The sequence below is a fragment of the Ctenopharyngodon idella genome, chromosome 1 (genome assembly GCF_019924925.1).
Source record: "Ctenopharyngodon idella isolate HZGC_01 chromosome 1, HZGC01, whole genome shotgun sequence".
Classification (NCBI taxonomy): domain Eukaryota; kingdom Metazoa; phylum Chordata; class Actinopteri; order Cypriniformes; family Xenocyprididae; genus Ctenopharyngodon; species Ctenopharyngodon idella.
This window is the reverse complement of record NC_067220.1, coordinates 37,183,489-37,211,191: the sequence shown is the minus strand read 5'-3', so window position 1 is coordinate 37,211,191 and position 27,703 is coordinate 37,183,489. Positions and strand designations below refer to the sequence as shown.

Here is a 27,703-nt window from a genome sequence, read left to right as displayed (position 1 = left end):
GCATCTCCCTGGTTCCCTCGACAAAAATAAAATAGGATTTTTCCATTGTCTTTTGGGTTATTGCACAAAATAAGCTTTACGACTCACAAAAGTATATGATCATCATGATAATCTTACCAAATGGAACAACTTTTATGAATTTAGTGTGAAATTTTCAGAAGTATAATGCTAAACGTAGGCTATAAACAAACTACACTATGAATGCTTGACTTTAACATCACCATCACGCCTTCAGTCTTTATTTAAAAAACATTTTCACTGAAAGTTCGAGTTAGAATAATTTACAAGAGCGTGATTAAACACGAGGCTCTGAAAGCAAACTAGTGTGTAAATGAGTTGATGACGTTTAATGTCCCTCTTTAGTCCCATTTAGGGTGCGTTCACACTTGTAGTTCGGTTCGTTTGGTTCATTTGGTCCGGACCAAAAAAGAAAGAAAAAAACATTTAGTCCTGGTCCGTTTAGCGTTCAGATTGGCAATTTTATCACCGAACCAAAAGCATACCAAACCTAAAGGCATAAGGATACATTCACAACCTGATTGGTCGGATTTTATGACGTATTGCCTATTTTGAGACAGAATTTACCGAACATCCAAAACAATCCTGTGTACGGAGGTAAATGCGCTCGTTGTGCATGCGTAGCCTGCATGTGATGGTATTTTGGCCAGCTGGGAACTCGTGAAGAGCTTATAAAATGTGTAAAAGAGTCAAAACAGCGGCGGGAATCCATCCGTCACACACACAAACGATCTGCTGCGTGGAGACGCGCGTCTGATGCCTATGATGGGAAAACTCACGACTATGACGAGAAAAAAAACGATATACGTGAGGATTCTGTCCTTTTTAGGGTCTCATCTTCCTGTTTTTGTTTCGTTTACATGTCTTTGGTCCGTGTTGCATTCATATATCATTCGAACCACACCAGAGTTCATTTGGAAGCGGACCAAGACCATCTTTTCAGCGGTCTCAGTCCACTTGTTTGGTGCGCACCAGGGCTCGGATGGCAGCGGTCACACATGCTCAAATGAACCGCACTAACAGAGCAATCGCACCAGGGTTCGTTTTAATCGAACCAAACATGCCAAGTGTGAACACACCCTTAGCCACTTGTTAGCAACCACCTTTTTTCAAGACATGTATAAAAAAAATAAAAATCACAAGATGTTATTACTGATGTATTTTATGTCGTAAGATACAACGTGAAAATATCTTGAGCTTGTGTTCGCCACAGACCTTATTTCAAGCATTTAACCAAAAACCCATTCGAAACCCATGGCTCAGGTCCCTCCTTTAATGTAAGATTACGAGAGTTTTGGCTCATTTTATTGCCTACCAGAAGAAAATTGTAAATTTACACCAAGTAAACACTAAGAAAATTTTCCGTGGATATACAGCTGTCCATATCTATTTCTAGATATACTGATCCAACCTAATTTTAAATATTGTTCTTCAATAATGTCAAATATTACTAAAATGAATGTTTTCAAATAATACAGAAAAATATCAGTACCAATTATGATAAATATCTTGAGTGTGTTAGGCAATCAAATTTTCAATCTATCCATTCATCAATCAATAACCTCTCCAGATTCATAAGCAGGATTAGTCTGATGGACAAAATCAAGTCCTGTCCTACATTTTTTTCTTATTCGAGAAGTCGTTTAGTCTCCCTTACTCTCAGAAGTTATATAACTTCACCCTGCACAGAGACAGTGAAAAAAAACACATGTGAAATTCACACAGATAGACACATGCACAACGTATCCAGCGGTGGATTCATTAGTCAGGTGACGCGAGACCCCGGGGCCAAAGAGAGTACAAGTATTAATAGTGTCAACATCACACTCACACTCCTGTCTGCATTCCTTCCAAGAAGGCCTGGGGTCCTACGTGAACAAGTCAGCCAAATGCACCCACACATTTGCATTCCACACAAAAGCACAACAGTCTTTCCTGGACCATGTTTGACTTAGACTGCAAAACATAAGTAGAGAGTAAACAGCGTATTTAAACTTCTACCCACAGGTCACTTTCACTGCACATTTGAGCCTGAACAAATGAATGCAATTTCAACCTTGTCAGCATCAATACCTGATACGGTACTAGAAAGTACACAGGAACTCAAGAAGAGAAAATCACTGCAGAGTAGGGCTGCATGTTATTGAAAAAAAAACTGACATCGCGATATTTTGTTTTTCTGCGATATAAAATAAATTCACTACATTACTTGAATAGCTCTATTTGGAAAGAATTAATAATTCTCGAATGACTGGGGTGATTTAAATGAAATAAACAGTGCTCTTTATTGTTCAGGTAAGTATTCAGGGACAGAAAATGAATAATCAAATGTAAAATAATACTGTATAGTCTTCACTGTATAAATGAAATATAATTAATATGTATTAAAGCTGCAAAAGTGATTTTCTCTTTGTTTGATAACATTCATGACACAGAAAGCAGCAAGAATATTAGCCTGCTGTCACTTTAAGACTGAATGCACGGATCCATTATAATGATACACATTATAGCTGCATGATTAATCGTAAAAAGATCGCAATCTCGATTTAAGCACCCACGCGATCTTATTTTATTAATGACAACGATTTGCCCCTGTCTATTAAACCTTTGACAAAATCATACCGGAACATTCAAATCTGTATTGGTGCTTCAGCGCTGAGCCAGAGAGAGCCATTTTGAACCACACAGTAGTTATTTCTGTGTTAGAAATATTCAAATTATCACAGAAGTACTGAGATAACAGTTTAAATTTAGGATATAAACACTGACGTCTACGACAGTGATCAAAATGGAGCAAACCACCTTTTGAAACTAACTTGGAGCTTCAAATAACGGTTGTATCAATTACATCTTATGCCACTAGGTGGCGACAAGTGATTAAAAAATGAATTTGTCATTGAATCATTCATTCAAAATATTCATTCAAAAACACTGGTTTCAGTAATGAACCAAGTATTAATTAAAGAGTCATTGAATTCATTCAAAACCATTTTTTTTTTTTAATAATTAATTCAAATTAATTAAACATTTTTCCAGCAAATAAGATTTTGTCAAAACCTCTAGTAAATTACATGTTATTTTGTTTAGCTGTATATTCAGAATTGTGGGAGAATCGGGATCTCTATTTGAATCCAAAAAAACATGATTCTCATTTTATCCAGAATCATGCAGCTCTAATATTGCATGGGTCTCTGAGGGAACTTCGGTGAGGAATTGAGGAATTCGGTGTTCACATGCTGTCTCAGTGCTTCCCACACATAGACTTTACTTGGGCGGGCAGCCCAGGTATATTAATGGCCGCCCAAGTATATTTGGAGACACATTTATGCTTTTATTATTTTTATCCTCTTATACTTTTGTATCCGCCCAAGATAATGAAACCATCCACGATCGATTAACAAGTGGAAAATCTCCCCTCGCCCTACGTGTTTCGTACCTGCTTGTTATGTGTGCGTCAGAACTGTTTACTCCCGCTAACATTCCCACGTGCGCTGCAGAGATGCGGTGGATATTTCACAAAGAGCGCTGCATGTTGCAAAGTCACAAGGCGGCGCTGTTGCGCATTCTACAGGCTCGCGGAACAGCGCTTCAGACTAATTTACAATGTATAATAATGCACAATATTAGTATGTAATTAAATGTAATAGTATGCTATGTAATTAAAAAAATTAATTTCAATAAATAAAAATACTGTTAAAAATCACACATTATTTGTTTGTCACATGTAGTAGACCATTTTTGTGCCTTGGGTAATAGGATGATTTTTCACCCGGCTACCACCGCAAGTATACTTCAAACTTGTGGGAAGCACTGTGCCTGTACACAGGAAACAGCGCGCACAACTGGCAGGACCTAAAACACGTGCAAATGATGAACTTTCACTCTATGATGGATAAACTTTGCAATTAATCATAGAATCACATGCGTTTCAAACTATGAAGCACATTGCACAACATCTGACCTATATTGGATTTAGGACCACATATGGAAGTGGCCCAAATCAGAATAGAAAAAAATCAGATTCCATGTGGTTTGTGCTGTTCACACTGTCATGAGAAAAACAGATCAGAGTCACATATCACGGATTTGGGCCACATTTACCTGCAGTCTGAATGTAGCCTTAGAGTGTTCAAATGATATTCAGAAATCACAGACAATCTGCACTCCACCCATTTTAAGGCAGTTCAGACACATGCAGAGGAATCCAGCTTGAAAATGAAATGGAACTTCAAGCTTTCATCATCACTGATAGCAAATCATCCTAACCGATCTTTCATAACACGCTGCTAGGCTAGGCTAGTAAAAGATTAAGTCTCGCAACCTGTTCTCTTTGTTGTTCTCAAGTTTAAAAACAAAAACCACAGTCCAAAATCTGATCTCAGCTCATTTGTTCAGTTCCATCTTGAAGCATTTAAGAAAGGCCATAAACACAGAAGCAGAAGTGCTTTCTCTGCAGCTGAGGTAGGCAGAACAGCTCGGCTGTAATAGTGAGAACGGATAGCACATCTTCAATGGATTTTACCGGTTTCGTCTGAGCAGAATCTGAGCCTGGATCAGGCGATAAAGAGAGAATCACCCAGGACACCAAATACAACAGCTTCCGGAAGAGGGCCTGTATTGTTGTGCTTCTGTCCAATGTTATGACAAGGTTACAGTCACTGCTCTGTACAAGATGCCACACACACAGGTTTGTTTTTGTGAATTGTGGGGACATTCCATAGGCGTAATGGTTTTTATACTGTACAAACTGTATTTGTGCCCTGATGTGTCACAAAAACGCACACACACACACACACACACACGCACACAGAGACGTTAAGTAGCCAGACTAAAGATTCATGGCCGATCTATTACTATATAGGTTTACTACAATAACAAAATATGCATTAAAATGAGGATAAACATATGGGTATATTGTCAGTGACAATTTATATGCAGCAAACCCACACAAGGAGAAAGCAAGTGCTTTATATCATCAAAAAATATAAACTATATTATTGTCCATATATATGCGCTCCTAAATTTTTAGAATTAGTGAGCTCCATGTGCTCCTTGGGAAAAAATTAAGCATCAAGCCCTGCGCATACATGTAGTACACTCACATAAAACTGCTCAACTTATTTTGTTCGCAAAATGTAATTACATTTCTGTCCAGCTCTTTGTATAGGTAAGCAATAAGGTACGAGAGGCTGTGCTGTATCTTGAATAAGTCACGGCTGAAAGGCGTTGTTAGGCATGACCCCTTCAGCCGTGACTTATTCATGATACAGCACTAGCCTCGAGTACCTTATTGCTTTTATAAAATGGTTACCACACAATACAAATATTGAAGCCTAAAATATGTATCAATGCAACTTTCATGAAGTAAACTTTTACTAAAAGCCTTCCTTCTGCCAGAAAAATAGTCCCTGACCGTAAACAGCAACAGAAGTTACATTATTACGCCATTAGATGGTGGCAAAGACTGTCTTTATGAGTGTGTCAGTCAGTAGCGAAGACTTTTACATTGAAAAGACTGAATTGTTGTGAACACGGAACAAGACGCAACTGACAAATGCTTTGACTAGCGCTGTCAGTCACGGGAAAACCCCTTAACTGTTTAAAGGACAAGATATCGCAGTGGACATTTAAACAGATTTTTTATTATGAACATAGGACTGACCTGAAGGAAAATGCAGGTAATAAACTCGCTCACTCGATCCCTTTCTCACAATACTCTTCTACATAATACGGTAAGTATCAATGAACAATATCAATTGAGAAAGTACAGTTTACGTTGCGAAGAGTGGTTGCTAAGGGTGTTGTGTAGTGATGCACTGAACCGTTCGGTGAAGTGGTCATAGCCGTGTTTCATCGTGAATAAAACACAGCTATTGACCAATCAGAATCAAGGACAGGAACTAACCCTTTTATAAAGTTGGATACATATGTATATCCAACTTTATCAGCATACATAAAGTATACTCGCATAGGGCGATACATACCATATACTATACAGTACAGCATATGTATTGTCGCAAAATGTAAACTATATCATCACCCAGCTCTATTCTGCTAAATGTAACTATAAGGCACGAAGATATTAAAATATTATAAACATCAACAAACATGATTTTCTGTAAAGCTGCTCTGAAACAACATGCATTGTGAAAAGCGCTATATAAATAATTTTGACTTGATTTAGGACTCGATAATGCAACTGTAGCCAGGATGCACACACATTAATCGGACAGTTAATTGGACAGTAATCATATAACTGAGATTATAACATGTACACATTATTTCATCACGAATTATGTACTTGAAAATCACAGACCCTGCCCTACATACACAAGCTATAAACACAGCTTTACACTCAAACCCCCAGCAGTACAGCAAATACACTTACAGACCACCATTTATAATTTGTTTAGCAAAAAGCAGACAGGAGTAACTGAAATTATTCAGGCCCTGTGGAGCACAGCACTGGGGTGCGACATTGAGGGTCCCTCTCTCTTCCTGTTAACCTAATTATCTAGACAAAAAGCTGCTTCTGAGCCAACGATCGTACAAAGAGAAACAAATTTCAAAGTGAGCAGCAAAAGGGCAGCGCGCATATCAGCGGTGAACAAAAAAAAGACCAGCCACGCACACACTTAGCTGGCCTATCATTCATCCTGCTGAGACCGAGTGGTGCACAGTGGATTGTGGATCTCTTTTATCTTGCACCCCAGACTAAATCTCAGCTGTACACCTGTGGGGGATGGGGAATAGAGAATGGTGAATCTATGGATGGAGGACAGACAGGGAGAGAAAGTGGCCGGATAAACTTGAGGTTGCAAAAAACAGCCTCTAATGACTCATGAATTGAATGGCCTAACAATAAGCTCCTCTTGAGCCTGCACTTAAAACAGAGGCTTTCAAACGCTCCATTATCCTCATCTAAACAAGGCTGTAAGCACCAAAGACACTGAGCACGTTACTTTCAGATTAAAGGCTGAAATTAAATTTCTGATTATATTTTCATTGAAAAAGAAATTTTTTTAATCGGAATATTCCCCTAAGAATAAAATCGGAACAAACCACAGCGGTGGCTGGTCACACTACAGTTTACGTTCTACTGAATTTCATTCGTACACAACACAAACTCATGCAAGTTTTGCATTTCGCTGCATTCCAAGCAGCAAATTTCCGGTCTCTCTCTTGAATCCAACATAGAAGTGACTTTAATCACCTCAGCTCCACCCAAGTCCTGTCTCTTTGACCATTTTCGGTTATCCAGGAGTGATGCGCTGCCAAGATGGCGACGGCTGGCTCCACCCACTTTAGGCTTCAAAATGCGCTTCAGAAATCTACGGGTGACGTCACGGACACTACGTCCACTGTTTTATACACACTCTAAAAAATGCTGGGTTGTTTCAACCCAAGTTCGGGTCAAATATGGACAAAAAAAATGTACTTTAAGAATGTAACACAATGGTTGGGTTTGTCCATTTTTGACCAAAACTTGGGTTGAAACAACCCAGCATTTTTTAGAGTGCAGTCTAGTCTGGTTCCAACGGTCAAGTTTGGTGACTCAGTCTGAGCTACGAATTCATATCTAGTGAAGATGTGTGACCAATAGAAGACTGATATGTCACGGCGTTGCAGGAAAGTGAAGTAGGTTGGATATTTTTACATTTTGAGGTTATTATTTGTTTTATGTTGGTCTTTTTTTTTTTTTAAAGTCGCCACAGAGTTTGATGTCATTATGACTGCTGCAGTATCCGAAGAAATTTCACATGCTCAAAGACTGGTGTGAACTACTGTATGGCACAAAATGTGTGCATTGTTTTCATTCTATTCTCATCTGGAAATAACGGAAATGCTTTTTGGTCATTTTGTATAGCAGTCTAATCAACCCATTCATTTCCATTCATCTGCAAAATCTTGTTTATAAGATTCTTATGAATGCCACTTTTTTTAAAGTATGTAAAATAATTGTTATTAAAATAACCAACTCCTCACTCACTATCTGACATTACCCAGAATTACCTTGATTTCTTTACACGGAAATATAAATTGACATTCGGTTATGGTGGGTAATTTGAATGTTCAAAAATAAATAAATAATACACAGATATGCCAGTTTTCTCAATTTTTTTAGAAAATAGAGTATAAGCTTAATGTGATTATGACAACCAGGTTAATGTTTTTATACCTATAGAATCAGAATATGACCAACTTTTGATTATTATTGGAATATTATTAAGCCCTCAAACAGCAGCTCATCATCAAAATTAAGATTAGGCTAATTGATATTTACATCAACTTTTACACTTGGACCCCTCAATCTTTGAAAAGTTGGGTAGATTTGCTCTTAAATCAGTTTGTGACAGAGTCTGAGGTCACATTTTTGAGGCATTACTCAAGGCGCCTGACAAAAGCAGGTTTTCCGCTTTAGTCCTGCGATCAAGGAGTGCCTCATAAACCAGGATCTGACCAGGTTTTACGACCATACTGTCCCAGGCCAAAAGGCTCCATCTGCATTTCTCATAAGATCTCACAAACCTCCCTCCAATCCGACAGTGTTTACATACTACACATGATAGTGGCTTTAAGACAAAGCACACAAATCCACGGCCAGCCTGCACTACAGGATCTGAGCCTTAATCACCTTCCTTCAGACATAATCACAGGATAATAACCTCTTTTTCTCCCGGCCAGCATGCACTCACATGTGTACTGACTGTAATGGAAAAGAGATGGATATATCCATGTAGAGATAAGACCTGCAGCCATGTGTGGAGATGAGCTGTATCTTCATCTGCAATCCATCACACAGCAGCACCAGCACACTGGTTAACTCAGTGTTACTACATCCTACATATGACACACATTACCTCAGCACTCTCAAGGTCCACATAGCCCACTATATCCACGAGTTTTGCCACAGAAATCCTCAGTTTTCGAGCTGCTGTCACTGATTTCACCACACCAGCAGCCGTTAGCCGGTGTGCTAACTAAACCAGTTAAATCAGAGCTGAGGTTTAGCTGCAATCTCTGCGTGGAGAGAGAGCTTACAGAGGCCTATTTCTATGAATAAACGACTAGGGGAGAGTATTATTATAGTTACTGAGCTGAAATGACCGTTGAAGTGACCGCTGCCTTGCGCGAGCGCCTAAATTCGCACGAAGCGCGCCCTGAAATTCTGTAGATTACTCGCTCGCGCAGCGGACGCAGTCACTGTCAAAAAAGGACAATCGGCCTGAGACACTCAAACACTCTTACCTCATCATTCAGTTTCCATTATATCTCCAACACTCTGTGAGGGAATAAACTAGAGGAGCATGAAATGACAGGCGGGGGACTCTTCTTTCCTTTTTTAAATGTGCGAGATAATTTCCAGGCTTATTTCGCTGCTCCTTCTGGCTCCTCGTTTCCTCCGTGCAGCTTCGCTAGTAGTGAAGTAAAAAGAGGAAAAAATGAAACCTTGTGAACGTCATTCAGGCATCCGTGTGTGCGTTTACTGCAGACAGAGGGCGCACTGTGGCCCAAACGAATTCATTCATCAAGGACATCAAAACGAAATCCGTTCTAATGTATTTCTGTTTAATGTATTTACAGATATTATATATTTTTAATCTATAAATATTACTTGTATACATTTAAATATACGATAATTAGTGGGATGCTAATTAAAAAGTCGGACTTTCCACGCATTGATTGTCATACAATCAAGTCGTACACACATTTTCAGTATTTTTATTTGTTATATTTCTAATATTCGGTTATTAAAGTGAATTACTTCTCTCCTAATCAGTACACTCTGCTCTTACTATCAGTTTGTTCTCGGCTTGTAACGAATCGGTCCAAAAATCGAATCGAGAACCGCCTCGTGAACAAATCGTTTTTGCGAACCGATTCAACAGATTCATTTTAAAGGGATAGTTCATCCAAAAATGAAAATTATCCCAGATTTACTCACCCTCAAGCCATCCTAGGTGTATATGACTATCTTCTTTCAGATGAACACAATCGGAGATATATTTAAAAATATCCTTAGTCCTCCAAGTTAGCTAATGGTTGTGAATGGGGGGCTGCGTTTTGAAGCCAAAAATAATGCATCCATCCATAAAAAAGTAATCCATACGACTCCAGAGAGTTAATAAAACTTTATAAACTCAAATAACTAGCTTCCGGCAGACGACCATACGCAGAATGCGCAAGTCGACTTGCGCCAAATGAGTAATCCTCTGACGCGAAGTATGACGCAGGATGTAAGAGTATTGTAAGCTTAAATGCCTCACGCGGTTCAAACAAATAGGGCTGTGCAACAAATTTAAACTCCTCTTCTCCTTCTATTGAAATCCTCCGACATTTCTCTTTAAAAATGATCATTTTAGATTTATAATCCGTGACCAGTGATTTGTTTTGCTCTATCCTCTGCGCCTCTGCGTTCGTCATTAGTTGTGCGTCAGGTCAAAGGATACTCTTTAGGATATTTTTAAATATATCTTTCATTGTGTTCGTCTGAAAGAAGATAGTCATATACACCTAGGATGGCTTGAGGGTCAGTAAATCATGGGATCATTTTAATTTTTGGGTGAACTATCCCTTTAAATTGACGATTCGTTGACGAATCAGACGTTGCTGTTTTATCACATTATTTACTGATTTGAAAAAATAAACTGCTACATTGATTTTATTTTGAGTACGTCGGTCTCTATATTTTGGATTGACTGAGGACATTTATTTAGTTCAAATAAGCGGTTATTTAACATAATCCCTTTTACATCGGATTGTGAAGTGAGATGTTTTCGTTTCCTTTCTGCGTGTTTATATTTCTACTCCATACGTCACGCTGAACGAGTCACGTGCAGGAAATGAACAAAACACTACCGCAGTCAACTACATGTTAGTATGTTCTATAATTCTTTTACATGCAAAAATATTATATAGCGTAACATAAGCAGATATTTTAATACAAATGTTGGTGCTTTAAAACGACATGCGACACATAAAGGGGTTATGCAAAGGAAAACAAGCCGCTAGTATGCAAGAGTAACGTATTCTGCACAAATTGGATTTTAAAATATTTAACTTGACAAAACAGATTGTACAGAATGTGATGAATTTCTTTCGAGATCGTTCTTTATTGCATATTATTACAATAATATTATTAATACAGTATTTCAGCCAGCTTGTTGCTTGTATTATTCTTATTCTATTATTTTTAATGCTTGAATTATTATTACTCCAGAACAGCTAAAATTGCCATGAAGGGACTTTACTGCAAACCAGGAGGAGACCACCAGGGTGATGTGAAGTTTGTCTTACAGGAGACGGTGAGAGTGCCTGAAAATGCATGCATTTACATATCCAAGTTTCCTGGAAATTGTCTGATGTCCTTTTGTTTTTTGTCACAGAATGTACCCACTAACATTGGCAGCCATCAGGTCAAAGTTCAAGTAAAAAGCTGCGCACTTAGTCCAGTTGATTTTAAGGTAATACGATTTTTCACTATGTTGCAACATCTTGTACAACGTATAGTGATTTAAGTCGATTGAAGACTGAAGAACAGCAACTGGAGAATAATAACAAATTTCAAATCACGTGTCTCAAGCTTCAAAATGTTTACAAACATGATGGACATTATTTAGCCTTCATTTCACAAACTACATTTTATTTTTATGAATATTTGCATCCATCTAAATCTGTTTTTCAGCTGTATGAGGACCTCAAGCTTGAGAACGAGCATGTCCCAGTTGGAAGGGAGATCACTGGGGTTGTTCTACAAGGTTTCCATGACTTCTTGCGTATTTGACGCCATTACATTTTACTGCTGATCACTAATCAAAATAAACTTGACTGATAAATCTGATGCGATGCATATCCTTTTCCAGTTGGACCCAAAGTGACGTTTTTCCAGCCAGATGATGAGGTTGTTGGTAAGAACTTTATTAGACTCTCTTTTTTTTATTAGAGTCTGCTTTATATGTATATAATCAAATAAACATTTGCATGTCTTCTCAGGAATTCTCCCTGTGGATGCTGAGCAGTCTGGCCTTTGTTCTGTTGTGCTTATTGATGAATATAATTTAGGTATTGTTCGCATTACAATCCTACATACTGTAGTTCCTTGAAGATACATTGGTTTTCTAACAACATACTTTTTGTTTCCAAATGCTAACAGTTCAGAAGCCTGAGAAAGTGAGCTGGTTCGAAGCAGCAGCAGTGATTAAAGACGGTCTCAGGGCCTACACAGCTCTCCATACTCTGGCTCGGATGGCTGCAGGTCAGACTGTACTAGTGCTGGATGGGGCTGGTGTAGGTATCTGTGCAGAGGTCAAAAGGGCAACAACTTCCTGATGCTTTCTATTAGCATATACACTACTATTCAAAAGTTTGGGGTTGGATATATTTTATATATATATGTATATCAGACAACACTGATCAGGCATAACATTATGACCACATTTCTAATATTGTGTTGGCCCCCTTTTGCCGCCAAAACATACCTGACCCGTTGAGGCATGGACTCCACTAGACCCCTGAAGGTGTGTTGTGGTATCTGGCACCAAGATGTTAGCAGCAGATCCTTTAAATCCTGTAAGTTGTGACGTGGAGCCTCCATGGATCGGACTTATTTGTTCAGCACATCCCACAGATGCTCGATTGGATTGAGATCTGGGGAATTTGAAGGCCAATTCAACACCTCAAACTCATTGTTGTGCTCCTCAAACCATTCCTGAACCATTTTTGCTTTGTGGTAGGGCGCATTATCCTGCTGAAAGAGGCCACAGCCACCAGGGAATACCGTTTCCTTAAAAGGGTGTACATGGTCTGCAACAATGCTTAAGTAGTTGGTATTTGTCAAAGTAGCATCCACATGGATGGCAGGACCCAGCAGAACATTGTCCAAAGCATAACATTGCCTCCACTGGCTGGCCTTCTTCCCATAGTGCATCCTAGTGCCATGTGTTTCCCAGGTAAGTGATGCACACGCACCCGGCCATCCATGTGATGCAAAAGAAAACGTGATTCATCAGACCAGGCCACCTTCTTCCATTGCTCCGTGGTCCAGTTCTGATGCTCACGTACCCACAGTTGGTGGTTTCGGCGGTGGACAGGGGTCAGCATGGGCACCACGACTGGTCTGCGGCTATGCAGCCCCATACACAACAAACTGTGATGCACTGTGTATTCTGACACTTTTCTATCAGAACCAGCATTAATTTCTTGAGCAATTTGAGCTACAGCAGCTTGTCTGTTCGATCTGACCACATGGGTCAGCCTTCGCTCCCCACATGCATCAATGAGCCTTGGCCGCCCATGACCCCATGATGCCCTAAGTCCTAGACAGGATAGAAACCAGGCCTAAATGTTTTTACTGTCACTTTTGAACAATTTAATTTGTCCTTTCTGAATATAAGTATTAATTTCTTTCAAAAAATAAAAAAATCTCACTGATCCCAAACTTTTGAATGATATGTTGAAACGGATAAATGTTGTCATATTCTGATATTTTGAAAACAGATTACTGTTGTTATCATTTAGTGGTCTTCTCATATCAGAATGAGCACAGCAGTTCTACAACCATTGTTTGGCTCCCTGCATTCAAGTCTAAAATCATTATCTTGCACTTCCTGTTTTGTGTGCATGCAGCCCTTTGGAGTTCTGGCCATTCAGCTCGCCCACTATCACGGTGTGAAAGTCCTGGCTACGGCTTTGTCTCCGGACGACCAGAAGTTTTTGGAAGAGCTCCGGCCGAGTGTGGGTGGGTACTATAGTGAAGCATTGTGGAGAGGAAGGACAGCCAAGATATTTTTTCAATGAAGTGTCAGTTTAGGAAGGATTTCAAGCTTGGATTGACTTACCGCTTCACTGGAAGTTTTGATTCTTGAAAAACTTGGCATGAGTTGTTCTGAAATCCCAGATAAACACCAGACAAACTGAAATGTCAGGGGCTGGAGTGAAAGGCAATCTTTAGTTGTTATCTCTTGTTCTTGTTGCTATCTCTAATTGTTTATCTTTTCTCTCTTTTTTTCTCATTTATGGTGCCTGTGTTCTCATTTCGTGAGCATATTGAAAACCATCATCACATTTTATGTAAAATGGAGAAGTCTCATATCTACCAAATCTAAACAAATGTAGAAATCTATGAGTTTTGATTGTGCAGAGGGCATGTTCTCATATTTCAAAGATGTGTTGTAATGCTGGTAGTCAAAGATTCAAACCCCTTCCTTTCATCTGTGTTCCTCTGAAAATCAAAACAGATTTCATTTGTCCTATATTTTTGTCTTTATTTAAACTCGCTCACATTGATTGTCAAACCTTTTCTGGTAGTTCTTTCTCATCTTCTCACTTCTGCCTTGAGCATATCTTTGTCTTTCTTTGCTATTTGACTTTCTTCATATTGTTTCTTCCTGCTGTTTGCACTTACTCAAGGAGTGCAGGAATCACTTTTGGGTAAGTTACGTATGGCAGAAATCTCTTCTATAGGTGCATCTATTCACACTAACATATTCATGATGCATATATTCTTTGACAACATGTACAAATATTTAATTGATATTAATTAGGTGACTTTTTAAGCATCAGTACTGAAATGTATATCTCTTCCTTCAGCTCGAGTGATCAGAATGTGGGACTCAAAGGAGAACTTGGTGGACTCGTGTCTTGAAGAAACTGGAGGTCTTGGAGTGGACATCATCATTGATTCAGGAGGTTTAAAACCACTTTCTATGACATTTCTAACCATTTCAACATAGTCTTCTTATATCTGGTTTTAATTAATTATATTAATACTGACCTTTTGTCCTACAAGCGTTTGTGTTGCAAAATGTAATTTATGTAATTTTTGCTAAGTTTTTTCTTTAAAAAATATTTTTGAAAGAAGTCTCTTATGCCCACTAAGGCTGCATTTATTTGGTCAAAAAAAAAAAAAGTAAAATAACAGTTTTCAATTTGTATGTATGTATGTATATGTATATATATATATATATATAAAGTAATTTATTCCTCTGAAGGCAAAGCTGAATTTTTACTCGTCTTCAGTGTCACATGATCCTTCAGAAATTATTTTAATATGCTGCTTTGGGGCTCAAGAAACATTCATTATTATTATTATTATTATTATTATTTATTATTATGTCAAAAACAGTTGTGCTGCTTGATATTTTGGTGGAAACCGTGATGCACTTTACAGGATACTTGAATTAATAGAAAGTTCAACAGAACAGCATTTATTTGAAATAGAAATCTTTTCTAACAATGTAAAGGTCTTTAGTATCACTTTTGCTCAATTTAACATGTCCTTGCTGAATAAAAGCATTAATTTTCTTACGTGACCCCAAAACTTTTGAATATTAGAGTACATGTACAATTTTAATTTCATGTTCATTTCAATTAGCAGTGTATGATTTTGTGCCTTTCTTGAACAGTGAGACTCTATGAGGAGGAGGCAGAAGCTCAGAGGCATCGCCCACATAAACATGACCTCCTTACCCTTCTTTCAGTTGGAGGTCATTGGGTCACCACAGAACAACACTTACAGGTTAATAGCTCTCTGATCTCTTTAATAAACTTTAACATTCTTCATTTTATACATAAAATATTGATTAACTAGCAGCATTGATTTGTATGTTTAGATACTTCATTATTATCCTCTTTTCCAAGCTGGACCCTCCTGACAGCCACATTCTCTTCCTGAAGGCAGCATCTCTCTCGTTCCTTAATGATGAGGTGTGGACAGCATCCCGTGCCAGGCAGGGCCGATATCTTCGTATCTTTTACTACAAACTTCAATAATCTGTAACTGAACACTGTCTCCTGTGACTTTGAAACTTATAAAATTATCCCATGATTTACTCACCCTCAAGCCACCCTAGGTGTATATGACTGTCTTATTTTAGATTAACACAATTAGAGATATATTTAAAAATATCCTGGCTCTTCCCAGCTTTATAATATAGTGAATCGGGGGAAATTTTAAAGAGAAATGACGGAGGATTTCTATATAAGAGGATCTTGAGTTTGTTGCCCAGCCCGATTTGTTTGAACTGCGAGAGGCGTCTAAGCTTACGATACTCCTACATCTTGTGTCATACATCACGTCAAGGGTTATTATTTGGCGCAAGTCGACTTGCGCAGTGTGTGTACAGTCGTCCGCTAGAATCTAGTTATTTGAACTTATAAAGTTTTAAATGTGCACATTCTTCTTATGAAAATGCATCACTTTGCTTCAGAAGGCCTTTATTAACATCTGGAGTTGTATGGATTACTTTTTTTTTAATGGATGGATGCATTTTTTTGGGCCTTAAAATCTGCCCCCCCATTCACTACCATTATAATGCTTGGAAGAGCCAGGATATTTTTAAATCTATCTCCGATCTCCGTTCTTCTGAAAGAAGATAGTCATATACACCTATGATGGCTTGAGGGTGAGTAAATCATGGGATACATTTTTGGGTGAACTATACCTTTAATATAGACTCCATGGAAATGGCTCCGATAGGCAGATCTTTATTCTTTAGACAAATCACTAATGTTTTACTCTTCAGTGGAATGAAGAAAAGAGATCTGACTAGATTGTATCGGAGGCATTTTTCTGAAATCGCTATATGTTGCAATGGGGTCGTTGGGTTCCTCAGTGTGCATATGGCTTGTCCATGCCAATTTAATATATATGAGACCTGAGGGTTTTCTCCCAGTGTCCTTAGGCTACTGGAACGACCTTGTCAACGACATACAGGACACGTGGTTTCTGGTCTGTAACTGGGTTATTTGCCTTTAGTCTGCTCTCTCTCAGATATCTTGAAAGATGTGATGGATAAACTCAGCACAGGGACTTTCAGGTGAGAATGAGGAATAAACAAGTGTGTGAAAGGAGAAAAAGCTTGTGTGTATGAGAGTCTGTACAGGAGGAGAGATTATGAACTTAAAACTGAACGTATGTGGGCTGTGTCTATGATGCAGAGAGGAAAAGTGTGAAATCAGCTTTGTTGTGTGAATAATGTTGAATTTGACTGTTGTCTCTGCACAGGCCGCAGTCGGAGGACCCTGTGCCTTTATATGAAGCCACTGTCTCCATGGAGATGGTGCAGAGAAAGCAAATGAGGAAGAGAATAGTTGTCAAGCTTTGAAGAGGACTGAAAATATGTTTTCCATAATTCTGTAAATTGTAGTCGTCGTCGTTATAAATTTCATGTTGTCGTACTTTCAATGGATTGTAAACACATTAAATTTTTTTTAATGAAAATCATCTCATTTTACCAAAACAACAGATACATCACAAATCAAAAAACAATATATAATAAACCTATAAAATTGGTATTTACATGAAAACACTGTGCTTAGGAACTTTGGCCTAGTTATGACAAACTTTAGATGTAATTCTCCCCTTCTCAAGCATTCCCAATGGATTATTAACGCCACCATCTGATCCCTTTTCTCTTGCCCATTAATATGGGCAGCTTTGTGTGGAAAAGGACAGATAAAGCTGACCTAGAATCTGGCATCATTGTTCAGAGGTATGCATTTGATTATCAGTGGTCTCCTAACAAAAACTCAGCATGCAGCTCATTTGCTTTCAATAGAAGATTGGTGTTTGTTAAGATCTCATTGTCCTAAATGTCCCCTTGTCTTGCTGTCCACCATTATTATCAAAATTGTCACACAGAAAAAGTTCACATAAAATGTAAATTCTGAGGTGGAATTAAGGATTTTCAAGTTAATGTATAGTTTTGGACTTTTTAAATGATACTTTCATAGTGCTTTTTGGAGCTTCACAGCCTTTGGTAACTATATGCTTTCACTGTATAGAAAACTGATATTTTGGTATTATTTATATATTTAGTAGTTGTATTTTAAATTAACTTATTTTTACATTTTCAATTTTACTAATTTTGATGTTTTCGTCATTTTAATTTTTGTTCTTCAATATTTCAATTTAGCTTTAATTTATTTTAGTTTTAGTGATTTCAGTACCACAACTTCAACTTACTTTATTTCAGTACAGTAGTTACCAATGCAACATTTTTAATTTTGGTTTAAGTTTTACATATTCAAATTTTATATTTTAAATATTTAGATTTTATTCTTTTTAAAGGGGTGGTTGATTATGATTTCAATTTTAACTTTAGTTAGTGTCTAATGTTGCTGTTTGAGCATAAACAACATCTGCAAAGTTACAACGCTCAAAGTTCAATGCAAAGGAAGATATTTTCTTTTAAAGAATTCTCTGTTTAGGGACTACAACAAACTAACCTAACCTTACTAACCTTAAAATTTACATAAACCCTGCCCCCGAGAACATGCAACAAAGGGGGTGAAGCCATGTTGGGCTGCTTTAGAGAAGAGGAAGAGTCGTTGTAGTAGAGTGTTGTTGCCATGCCGTCATTTTACACCGGACTACTTCACAAACGAGGGTCAATTCAACACTGGATCTGCACAAAAGATTAACATGATGGCACATGCTAGTCAATGAGTTGATTCAACTCCACAGCAACTACATAAATTTATCCACTAACCGTTCAGAAAAGTCCAGATGCATTTTATAAGTTGTAACTTCTTTCTGAGTCTCTCCATCAGTGTCCGACTCTGTTTTGAACAATGTAATACTGAACACCGTTACTGACAATCGTCCTTTTGGCTGCGTGAGATTCTCCAGCTTTGTTGTTGTTGAGCAACCAAAACCCGAGCTGTTAAAGCTCCGCCCTCTTCTGGAAAGTGGCCGGGAGCAGCAGCTAATTTGCATTTAAAGGGACACGCACCAAAACACCATATTTTTGCTCACACCCAAATAGGGGCAAATTTGACAAGCTATAATAAATGATCTGTGGGGTATTTTGAGCTGAAACTTCACAGACACATTCTGGGGACACCAGAGACTTATATTACATCTCGTAAAAGGGGCATTATAGGTCCCCTTTAAGCTTTATTTCAATTAACAAAAACATTTTTTTTTTTAAATTATTAGTTTTAGTTACCAATAACTTCAACGGTAGAAAAGAGCAGCATGAACATTCTTCAAAATGTTTCCTTCTGAGTTCCACAGAAACAAAGGAAGTGTTTACTTTTTGGGTGAACTATTCTTTTAAGTATTTTGAACTCCATATTTCCTGCACTATTGGAGGTGATAGGGTTAAGGGCTGTAGTACAATGGTTAACTGTATCTGTTGGCTCTATACTCATTCTTGGCTTGCATTTACTTCTTGGCAGTGACAGCATGAGGCTTCTGGTTCCTCTAGTGTTCCAAATGCCCTACTGTTACCACAGTGACTGTTGTCTCTGGAGGTTTTGAAGAACCACTCGTGTGTGTTCCAGAATCCTTTGCTCCTCTTGTCTCAGGCTCTCCACCACACACAGTTGTTCAAGGCGAGACATGTTTGCACCCTGTTTGAGCTGTGATAGCTGTACAAATGGAAAGACTTGGGCTGTAAGTGGTTTCATATCTTTAATTAGACACAGGCAGCATTAAGAATGAATAGATTTTAATTAGACTCACCCTCTCTAGAGCTTTGACATTGCCATCAGTGAGGTTATTGCAAAGCTTAAGGGCAGACTGAATGCACCACTCTTCCCTATCCTGGCTCACTGCTGCCCCCAAGAGGACACTCTTCCAACTGGTACTGCAGACAACAGCATCAAGTCAGTTTTGAATGTATTCAAATAATTGCCATTAAAATAAAATATATGCAAGTAAAAGCAATAACAATGACAAGACTGTGGCATGTATTTTGCATTATCACACAGTCAAATGTCCACTCTTGCAAATAAAATGTTTAGGATGACAAATTCTCACTATTGCTCAGGTTTCAATGACAGCAGTCTCAGTGCAGTCATCAGTCGCCAGGAAGGGCCATCCATCCCAAATGTCAAGTTTCTGACAAATAGAGAAAGCTTACTGAACTTGATTTGCTGTACTATACCAGTACTTTACTTTAAGAACTGGCCACTGTCATGATGAACACATTAATGACATTAACTGGTTAATGTCCCAAAGATCATGAATTTAAGTCAGAGTTCGAAATTAACTCTCTTCAAGAACTGCAACATTATATGGTTATACATCAAACTGTAGGAACAATAATGTGGCCTTGTTATACTGCAAGCGATTCAATATTAAATCAAAGACATCTACAAGAAAACACATTGCACATCTTCTAAATAAATTAGAACTTTATCATGTCCAAGTGTATTTTTTGTCCAAGCTTACGTTGTATTTCCTACGCCTTCTCTATTCTACTTATGGAAAAAATGGAACTGGCGCTGCGTTCGTTCCGTAAGTTGAATAAGGAAGGCGTAGGACATACAGCGTAAGCTTTTTGAAGAATACGAAAGTGCGGTTTTGGCGGAACCACTTGGAAGGCGATCATTTGTTTATATAAAGTACATACATTTACATTTTTTTCCGAAAATGACCGATCGTTTCGCTAGATAAGACCCTTATTCCTCGTCTGGTATCGTTTAAAGCCCTTTGAAGCTGCACTGAAACTGTAATTTTGACCTTCGACAGTGGAGTCCATTGAAGTCCACTATAAGGAGAATAATCCTGGAATGTTTTCATCAAAAACCTTAATTTCTTTTCGACTGAAGAAAGGAGGACATGGACATCTTGGATGACATGGGGGTGAGTAAATTATCAGGAAAATTTTATTTGAAAGTGAAATAATCCTTTAAATCGGGCTTAAAATCCTGTAGTGTAAACTTGGCATTAATAGTTTTGTGGAAACCATGATACCCAAAAATCTCATATATGAATGTTATTGACACAATATATCTGTTACTCACCTTAAAAAATTATTATCCTTTAGGTAGAGTAGTTTTTGTGTTAGCTGTTTGTCTCTTTCATCTAGACACAATTTTAGAGTTCCTACAATAACAACAAATAGTGATCGATACAGTTCCAGAAAATGTAATATTTAAGCATGCATGTTACTTACCTAAATCAACATATACTACACTGTGGGGGTTGCCAGGGGCAACAAAGCCATATTCCAAAAGCAGTCTGTGATTATCATGAGGACCGTAATTGATGAATGCTTGCTGGAACTTCTTACAGCCTTGGACACTTCTAACCTCGTAGCAGTGAGTTTCTTTGTTGAAGCCAGCTTCAACCTGCACACCAGGGAAAGTTCATTTACATATAGCCTTTACTTATAACCATGCAACTTTATTGCTTTGTAAGAAATTACACTACCATTCAAAAGTTTGGGGTCAGTAAGATTTAAAAAAAAAAAAAATAATAATAATAATACCACATTAAATGGATCATAAGTGACAGTAAATAAATGTATAATGTTACAAAAGATTTCTATTTCAAATAAATGCTGTTCTTTAGAATTTCTATTCATCAAAAATATTAAGCAGCACAACTGTTTTCAACATTGATAATAATAAGAGATTTTTCTTCAGCATCAAATCATCATATTAGAATGATTTCTGAAGGATCATGTGACCGTGAAGACTGGAGTAATGATGCTGAAAATTCAGCTTTGACATCACAGGAATAAATTACAATTTAAAATGTATTAAAATAGAAAACAGTCATTTTAAAAGTATTTTCGATCAATTAAATGCAGCCTTGGTGAGCATAAGGAACTTATTTCAAAATCTTACTGACCCCAAACTTTTTAACAGTAGTGTATTTCTGTTGGATGCTCTTACTTGGACATTAGGACAGTGGTTCAGCAGGTCAAGGTATGGTGCAAGTGCATAAACGTCCTTCTCCCTGGAGAGATAGTTGCTCTGATCATGTTCCATGTACACCGTACGAGTGTTAACGCTACACCAAGCCCACTGCAGCGCATCCTGGGTAAACAACTCCTCTGTGGGCTGTTTGAAAAGTGGCTGGAGGGAGTGAAAAAACATCAGTGAAGAGCAACAGAGTTCCTGAAACTGTTCTTTCTGCTCCGTAGCTTTTTTCTGGAGACTCCCAGGCAAAAGGCCAATGATGTCATCAGAGAAGTACACAGGGCACGTGTAGGTCTTTGGGAGGATATTAATGTAGGGACTCCACTCTGATGCATCTCCACGATGTCTCTCAGCAATGAGGAAACAACAAAGAGCCAGAAGAGGAGATATGGGAGGATGCCATCTACAGTTAGAAAGAGAGAGAGAAACCAAATTCACTTTAATCAGACCCCATGGTCTATTTCAAACATCTCAGAGCACAACAGTCTTAGAAAATCTCATATATAAAATATTTGGGTGCATAAAAAATCTTACTTGTCCTAAAAAGGGATACATTTTTGCTAAATATAATTATGTAATTAACTAATATTATATATAATAATAGCAATAAATATAATTATATAATAAACATATTGTAATAAAATAAGTATTTTCTTTTGTTTTTTTTAACGATCAGTCCAAAAATACCTTTTTATATAGTCACCCATGTAACTCTTCAGAACTGTGCTGGATGTCAGTAAGCATTTCTCAGGTAAGGAAATCACCATGTCTTTGGCCTGAAAATGTGACAAATATATTTTCAATGTGGTTTCAAATATTTGAATCCAATTAATAAAATTTTTTTTTATTATTATCAATGCTGAAACAGTTTTTACTGCTTAATATTTTTTGTGGAAACTGTAATACATTTTTTTTTCAAGGTTTGTTGATGAATAGAAAGTTAAAAAGAACAGCATTTAATTCAAATAGAAATCTTTTGTAACATTATAAATGTCTTTACTGTCACTTTTGATCAATTTAATGCATTCCTGCTGAATAAATGTATTAATTTCTTTTTTAAAACCGTGCTTACACAGAAACTTTTGAATGGTAGTATATCAAGCTTTCAAAAAGATATATTAAGCAGCACAACTTTTTTTTAACAATGATAATAAAAAGAAATGTTTATTTAGCACCAGATTAGCATATTATAATGTTTTGACACTGAATACTGGAATAAAGACTGCTGTAAACTCCATCACAGGAATAAATTACATTTTTTAAAATACATTACAACAGAAAAGAGAGTTACTTTAAATTGTAATAATATTTATCAATATTACTGTTTTTACAGTATTTCTGTTGCTGCCTTGGTGAGCATAAGTGACAAACTATTCTAATCTAAAAAAACAAACAAAAAAAAACATCCCAACTTTTGACCTGCAGTGTATGTATATGTTAAAATTACCTTGATAGTCTGAGCTGCCATAAGCCCCCTTCCAGTGTCTGAGAAAAATATATATATAAGTTAGCAACATTCACTATATAAGTGTGAAAACTATCTACAATAGTTACTTGCCATGGAAGTTGACAGGGATGAGAGACTGTGAGGCGAATCCTCTTTCTTTCAGCCATCTCCTCAAAAGAACAAACTGTGCTTCGTGAGTCAGAGTAACTACAGGAGCAAAATACATTTATTCAAACAAACATTTTACACTGTACTACAAAGTTACAATATATCAGCATAGAAACAGAATACCTTTGGAGGCGTGCGACTCGTGTTTTTTCCGTCTTTTTTTCCTCGCTCTTCTCCCAGCACGACACCCAGCTTTATTCATCTTAAAGTTTCCACATAACAGCGATACCTGAAGCTTGTATCGGGTGTAATGTCATTCTAAACCCCAGTTAGAAACAAAATAGACATCCACATGGTCAAAAACACAGCCGGATCACGTGCTTAGGTCTTCGTTACGTCATTGTCTTAGTTTGAACCAATCGGAGTATGGATATAAAATTATTTAAAATATTTACGTTGAAAAAAAAAAAAGATTTAAAGCTCATAATCATGGCTCTGTCGACAAGTAAATCTTGATGCACATGACATAGACATCGAACTGCGATGCTTTATGCAAGCGTATTCCTCTGCGCATGCGCAGCAAGTAGACGTAAACTAAAAACTGGCAAGAGCAAAACTAGATCAGGTGCGTGTTTTGTTGTAATCATGCATACGTTTTCCAAAGCCATTTAATTTCGTTATTTTATTAATTAGGCTGCTGTTCATGTTATGTCACAGGGTATGCTCTTATTTTCACTTTCTTTCCACTGCAGACACATTGCAGCAATGAGCAACAGCAAAGTAGCTCTGGTCACTGGTGCAAATAAAGGCATCGGGTTCGCAATCGTGCGGGCAATGTGCAAAGAGTACGCCGGGGACGTGTACCTGACAGCCCGGGATGTCGGTCGAGGAACCGCAGCGGTGGACAGTCTGAAGAAGGAGGGGCTGACACCGCTTTTCCATCAGCTGGACATCAATGACCCCAACAGCGTCCGCACCGCACGAGACCTTCTTCAAGGAGAAGTACGGGGGCCTGGACGTGCTCATCAACAACGCTGGGATCGCCTTTAAAAGTAACTAAATCCATTGTTCGGACAAAAAATCTGGTATTCCTCACATAGGCGTGCTTGTGTGAAGACAATTGCGAGGAAAAATTCAGAATTGTGAGAAAAAAAAGTGGCAATTACCTTTTTATTGTATTATTACGTGACGAGAGAAAAAAAAACAATTGCGAGATGTAAATTTAGAATTCCTAAAAAAAAGTCAGAATTGTGAGATATAAACTGGCAGTTGCGAGGGAAAAAGAGCAAAATCGTGAGATATATACAGTGTTGGGGAAAGTTACTTTTAAAAGTAATTTATTAAAAATATTGTGTTACTCCCTATTAGTCCCTAAAAAAGTAACTAATCGCTTTACTTAGAAATGTTACGAAAATAATGAGTTACGTTACTTTAGTGTTACTTTTTCTGGGCTTGCTTGTTTGATTTTTAATAAAAATTAAACAAAATAATGAATAAGCCTTCTTCTGGATTGCAGGAGAAAAATGTTCCACAATCTTATTTTAGCAATAAAAACAAAAAAATGAAATGTGATGTTTATTTTTTGCTCATTTTTTTTTAATTAGTAAGATTTAAATTCTAAACGGAAGACATTGGTTAATGAAGTGAGATTAAATACATAAAGAATATTTGTGTAATTTAACATATTTATTTATTTTAGGTTTGCGTAATATTCTAAGTTCGCATTTCATGGTTTTTATTAATTTTGAGGAATACTGAATATGATTTTGTGCAAGTGAGATGAGTGAATGCTCACATTTAGTCTAGAATAATACCCATCATGTTCACACAGCGCACACACGCCTCTGCACTTATGCTGCCTTCACATGCTATCGAAATAGGAGGGCGTCCATGTGCAATTTTTCCCTAGGAAACTCATATTTACCATAATTCCGAGAGCACATGAACGAAGCATTACTCACGATTCTCTCAACATGAGGACAGGAGAGCTGTCAATCAATACATGGGAAAACAAAGTAACTTGCATTACTTTTTTGAAAAAGTAAATACTCGTTACTTGAAAAAAGTAATCTGATAACGTAACTCGCGTTACTTGTAATGCGTTACCCCCAACACTGGATATATAAGAAAAAAGTCAGAATTGTGAGGAAAAAAAGCCGCAATTACCTTAATTTTTTTATTTCATGCATGGTGGAAACAAGCTTCCGTAGTAGACTGTACCCCAAAAAATTGCTGTGTATTTACCTATTTTTTGTATTTCCCATTCATTACCTAGGGTGGGCATTTTTGACCATAAAGACAGTTTTTTGTGTTCATATAGTCTGTGCCACAGAAGTCAAGTATACCATTCCGATGAAGTAAAAAATTAAAAATGTAAAATGACCAAAGACCACCAGAGGGTTAAAGGGTTAGTTCACCCAAAAATGAAAATAATGTCATTTATTACTCACCCTCATGCTGTTCCACACCCGTAAGACCTTCGTTGATCTTCGGAACGCAAATTAAGATATTTTTGTTGAAATCCGATGGCTCAGTGAGGCCTGCATAGCCAGCAATGACATTTTCCTCTCTCAAGATCCATAAATGTACTAAAAACATATTTAAATCAGTTCATGTGAGTACAGTGGTTCAATATTAATATTATAAAGCGACGAGAATATTTTTTGTGCACCAAAAAAACAAAATCACCAAAAGACTTATTATAGTGATGGCTGATTTCAAAATACTGCTTCATGAAGCTTCGGAGCGTCATGAATCTTTAGTGTCGAATCAGCGGTTCAGAGCGCCAAAGTCACGTGATTTCAGCAGTTTGGTGGTTTGATAACGCTCCGAAGCCTAATGAAGCAGTGTTTTGAAATCGGCCATCACTATATAAGTCGTTATTTTGTTTTTTTGGCGCACCAAAAATATTCTTGTCGCTTTATAATATTAATATTGAACCACTGTACTCACATGAACTGATTTAAATATGTTTTTAGTACATTAATGTCATTGCTGGCTATGCAAGCCTCACTGAGCCATCGGATTTCAACAAAAATATCTTAATTGTTGTTCCAAAGATGAACGAAGGTCTTACGGGTGTGGAACGGCATGAGGGTGAGTAATAAATTACATTATTTTCATTTTTGGGTGAACTAACCCTTTAACATTTTGTCATAATTCCACCTTTTGTGTTATGTGTACAGAAAACGATGTTTGATTTCTTCATGACAGTGGCAGACACAACTCCCTTTGGGATCCAAGCAGATGTGACAATGAAGACCAATTTCTTTGCTACTAGAGATATGTGCAATGTGTTCTTGCCCATTATCAAACCAGGAGGTAAGTCACAACATGCCTTGTAAAACCTGCTTGTCTGGTTGTGTTTTTGTCTTATTGTCTTCTTTCGTTCTAGGTCGGATGGTGAATGTCTCCAGCGTAATGGGCTCGGTGGCTTTAAGCCGCTGCAGTCCAGAACTCCAGGCCCGTTTCCGAAGCGATGACATCACAGAGGAAGAACTGATTGGGCTGATGGAGCGATTCGTCCGTGACGCTCAGGAAGGTGTCCATTCAGAGCGAGGCTGGCCCAGCACTGCGTATGGGGTCTCCAAAACCGGCCTCACCACCCTGACTAGAATCCTAGCCCGAAATCTGATGAAAGAGAGACCTGGAGATGAGATCCTGTGCAATGCCTGCTGTCCAGGATGGGTCAGGACCGACATGGCTGGACCAAATGCGACCAAATCTCCAGATGAGGGCGCCATCACTCCAGTGTACTTGGCATTGCTGCCTGCAGGGGCCAAAGAGCCCCATGGGCAGTTTGTTTCAGAGAAGCAAGTGCAGCCCTGGTGAGATTGAGAAAGAGAAAACAGGTTGTGTTTGTTTGTGCACTCAGAAACATTACTATGTGCATTGTGTAATTTCTTATTATTGTAAATATAACACAAAAAGCTTTAACAATTGATCAAAGCTTTACTGAATAGACAAAATGAATAGCCAAAAAAACATTTAATGTACAATTTGGTTAAGATACATGGCTGCAACCGCATGAAAACATATCATCATCTGGAAGCTACAGTTTTGTTGAAGTTAACAGACTAAAATGTTGTGCTCAAAGATACATATTGCAGGATTTATGTGGTCTTAAGATTAAGATCGATAGTTATAAAAGTTACAATAGAACTCCAGCTTGTGTATGTGTTAAATATTTAATGATGCAAAATGCACAAATACAATGTTACAAAATAGAACTACATCAATTAATCCTAAATTAAAAATCAGTTTTACTCAGTGGATTGTAACTTGTCATCATGTTAGGTTGAATGTTGTATGTATAAATAGTACTAATAATAATTTCATTAATCTGGAAAACTTTGAATTACAAAAATAAAATTCCATGATCTTTCTCACCCAGTTGTATTGGTTCCTTTTGAAATGCATGGAAAAAAGTACTGGTTTGGAAGAGAATATCCAACATCTTCGCTATGTAGATTA

General features: G+C 37.6%; 4 protein-coding genes across 12 annotated transcripts in view; 2 read left to right on the top strand and 2 right to left on the bottom strand.

Moving 5' to 3' along the window:
* Positions 1-9,465, bottom strand: part of itsn1 (intersectin 1 (SH3 domain protein)) — a 53,586-nt gene extending 44,121 nt beyond the window's left edge. For all 3 annotated transcript variants that reach the window (XM_051910764.1, XM_051910775.1, XM_051910783.1), the window contains exon 1: positions 9,268-9,465. The gene's annotated coding sequence lies outside the window, so the exon portion shown is untranslated. The remainder of the gene's footprint in view (positions 1-9,267) is intronic.
* A 1,289-nt stretch (positions 9,466-10,754) lies between these two features.
* On the top strand, positions 10,755-17,239 carry cryzl1 (crystallin, zeta (quinone reductase)-like 1). 5 transcript variants are annotated; one of them, XM_051895756.1, is made up of 14 exons: positions 10,755-10,893; positions 11,240-11,324; positions 11,406-11,483; positions 11,705-11,777; positions 11,883-11,927; positions 12,013-12,081; positions 12,173-12,306; positions 13,645-13,756; positions 14,428-14,448; positions 14,608-14,706; positions 15,423-15,535; positions 15,658-15,763; positions 16,790-16,835; positions 17,024-17,239. In XM_051895756.1, exons 2-14 carry the CDS (start codon positions 11,256-11,258, stop codon positions 17,121-17,123), a joined length of 1,065 nt encoding a protein of 354 aa, XP_051751716.1. In that variant the 5' UTR covers positions 10,755-10,893; positions 11,240-11,255; the 3' UTR covers positions 17,124-17,239. The 5 variants fall into 5 exon arrangements, with proteins under 5 accessions (XP_051751716.1, XP_051751725.1, XP_051751733.1 ...); XM_051895765.1 differs by having other exon boundaries at positions 10,830-10,897; XM_051895773.1 differs by having other exon boundaries at positions 10,883-11,030.
* Positions 17,206-23,646, bottom strand: setd4 (SET domain containing 4). 3 transcript variants are annotated; one of them, XM_051895708.1, is made up of 11 exons: positions 23,414-23,646; positions 23,234-23,329; positions 23,123-23,160; positions 22,363-22,451; positions 21,649-22,078; positions 20,925-21,099; positions 20,773-20,854; positions 19,784-19,864; positions 19,487-19,610; positions 18,510-19,392; positions 17,206-18,425 (listed from the first exon to the last, which is right to left on the bottom strand). In XM_051895708.1, exons 1-10 carry the CDS (start codon positions 23,490-23,492, stop codon positions 19,249-19,251), a joined length of 1,338 nt encoding a protein of 445 aa, XP_051751668.1. In that variant the 5' UTR covers positions 23,493-23,646; the 3' UTR covers positions 17,206-18,425; positions 18,510-19,248. The 3 variants fall into 3 exon arrangements, with proteins under 3 accessions (XP_051751668.1, XP_051751658.1, XP_051751679.1); XM_051895698.1 differs by having other exon boundaries at positions 17,206-19,392; XM_051895719.1 differs by lacking the exons at positions 17,206-18,425; positions 18,510-19,392; positions 20,773-20,854.
* Positions 23,647-23,713: 67 nt separating this feature from the next.
* Positions 23,714-27,618, top strand: cbr1 (carbonyl reductase 1). The gene is given in 5 exon segments (XM_051895783.1): positions 23,714-23,855; positions 23,983-24,217; positions 24,219-24,282; positions 26,444-26,551; positions 26,625-27,618. Coding segments are annotated over 4 exon segments (831 nt in total). The 5' UTR covers positions 23,714-23,855; positions 23,983-23,995; the 3' UTR covers positions 27,062-27,618.
* Positions 27,619-27,703: the final 85 nt, after the last annotated feature.

What these genes read in the sequence shown, in the direction of transcription:
- cryzl1 (XM_051895735.1), top strand. Translation starts at nt 10,988, where the DNA reads ATGCGACACATAAAGGGGTTATGCAAAGGAAAACAAGCCGCTAGTATG. An exon ending in CCACAGAACAACACTTACAG is followed by an intron (nt 15,536 to 15,657) that starts GTTAATAGCTCT and finishes CTCTTTTCCAAG; the next exon opens with CTGGACCCTCCTGACAGCCA. An exon ending in CAGGCAGGGCCGATATCTTC is followed by an intron (nt 15,764 to 16,789) that starts GTATCTTTTACT and finishes GCTCTCTCTCAG; the next exon opens with ATATCTTGAAAGATGTGATG.
- setd4 (XM_051895698.1), bottom strand. Translation starts at nt 23,492, where the DNA reads ATGAATAAAGCTGGGTGTCGTGCTGGGAGAAGAGCGAGGAAAAAAAGA. An exon ending in CGAGTCGCACGCCTCCAAAG is followed by an intron (nt 23,330 to 23,413) that starts GTATTCTGTTTC and finishes TTGCTCCTGTAG; the next exon opens with TTACTCTGACTCACGAAGCA. An exon ending in ATGGGTGACTATATAAAAAG is followed by an intron (nt 22,079 to 22,362) that starts GTATTTTTGGAC and finishes TTCTAACTGTAG; the next exon opens with ATGGCATCCTCCCATATCTC.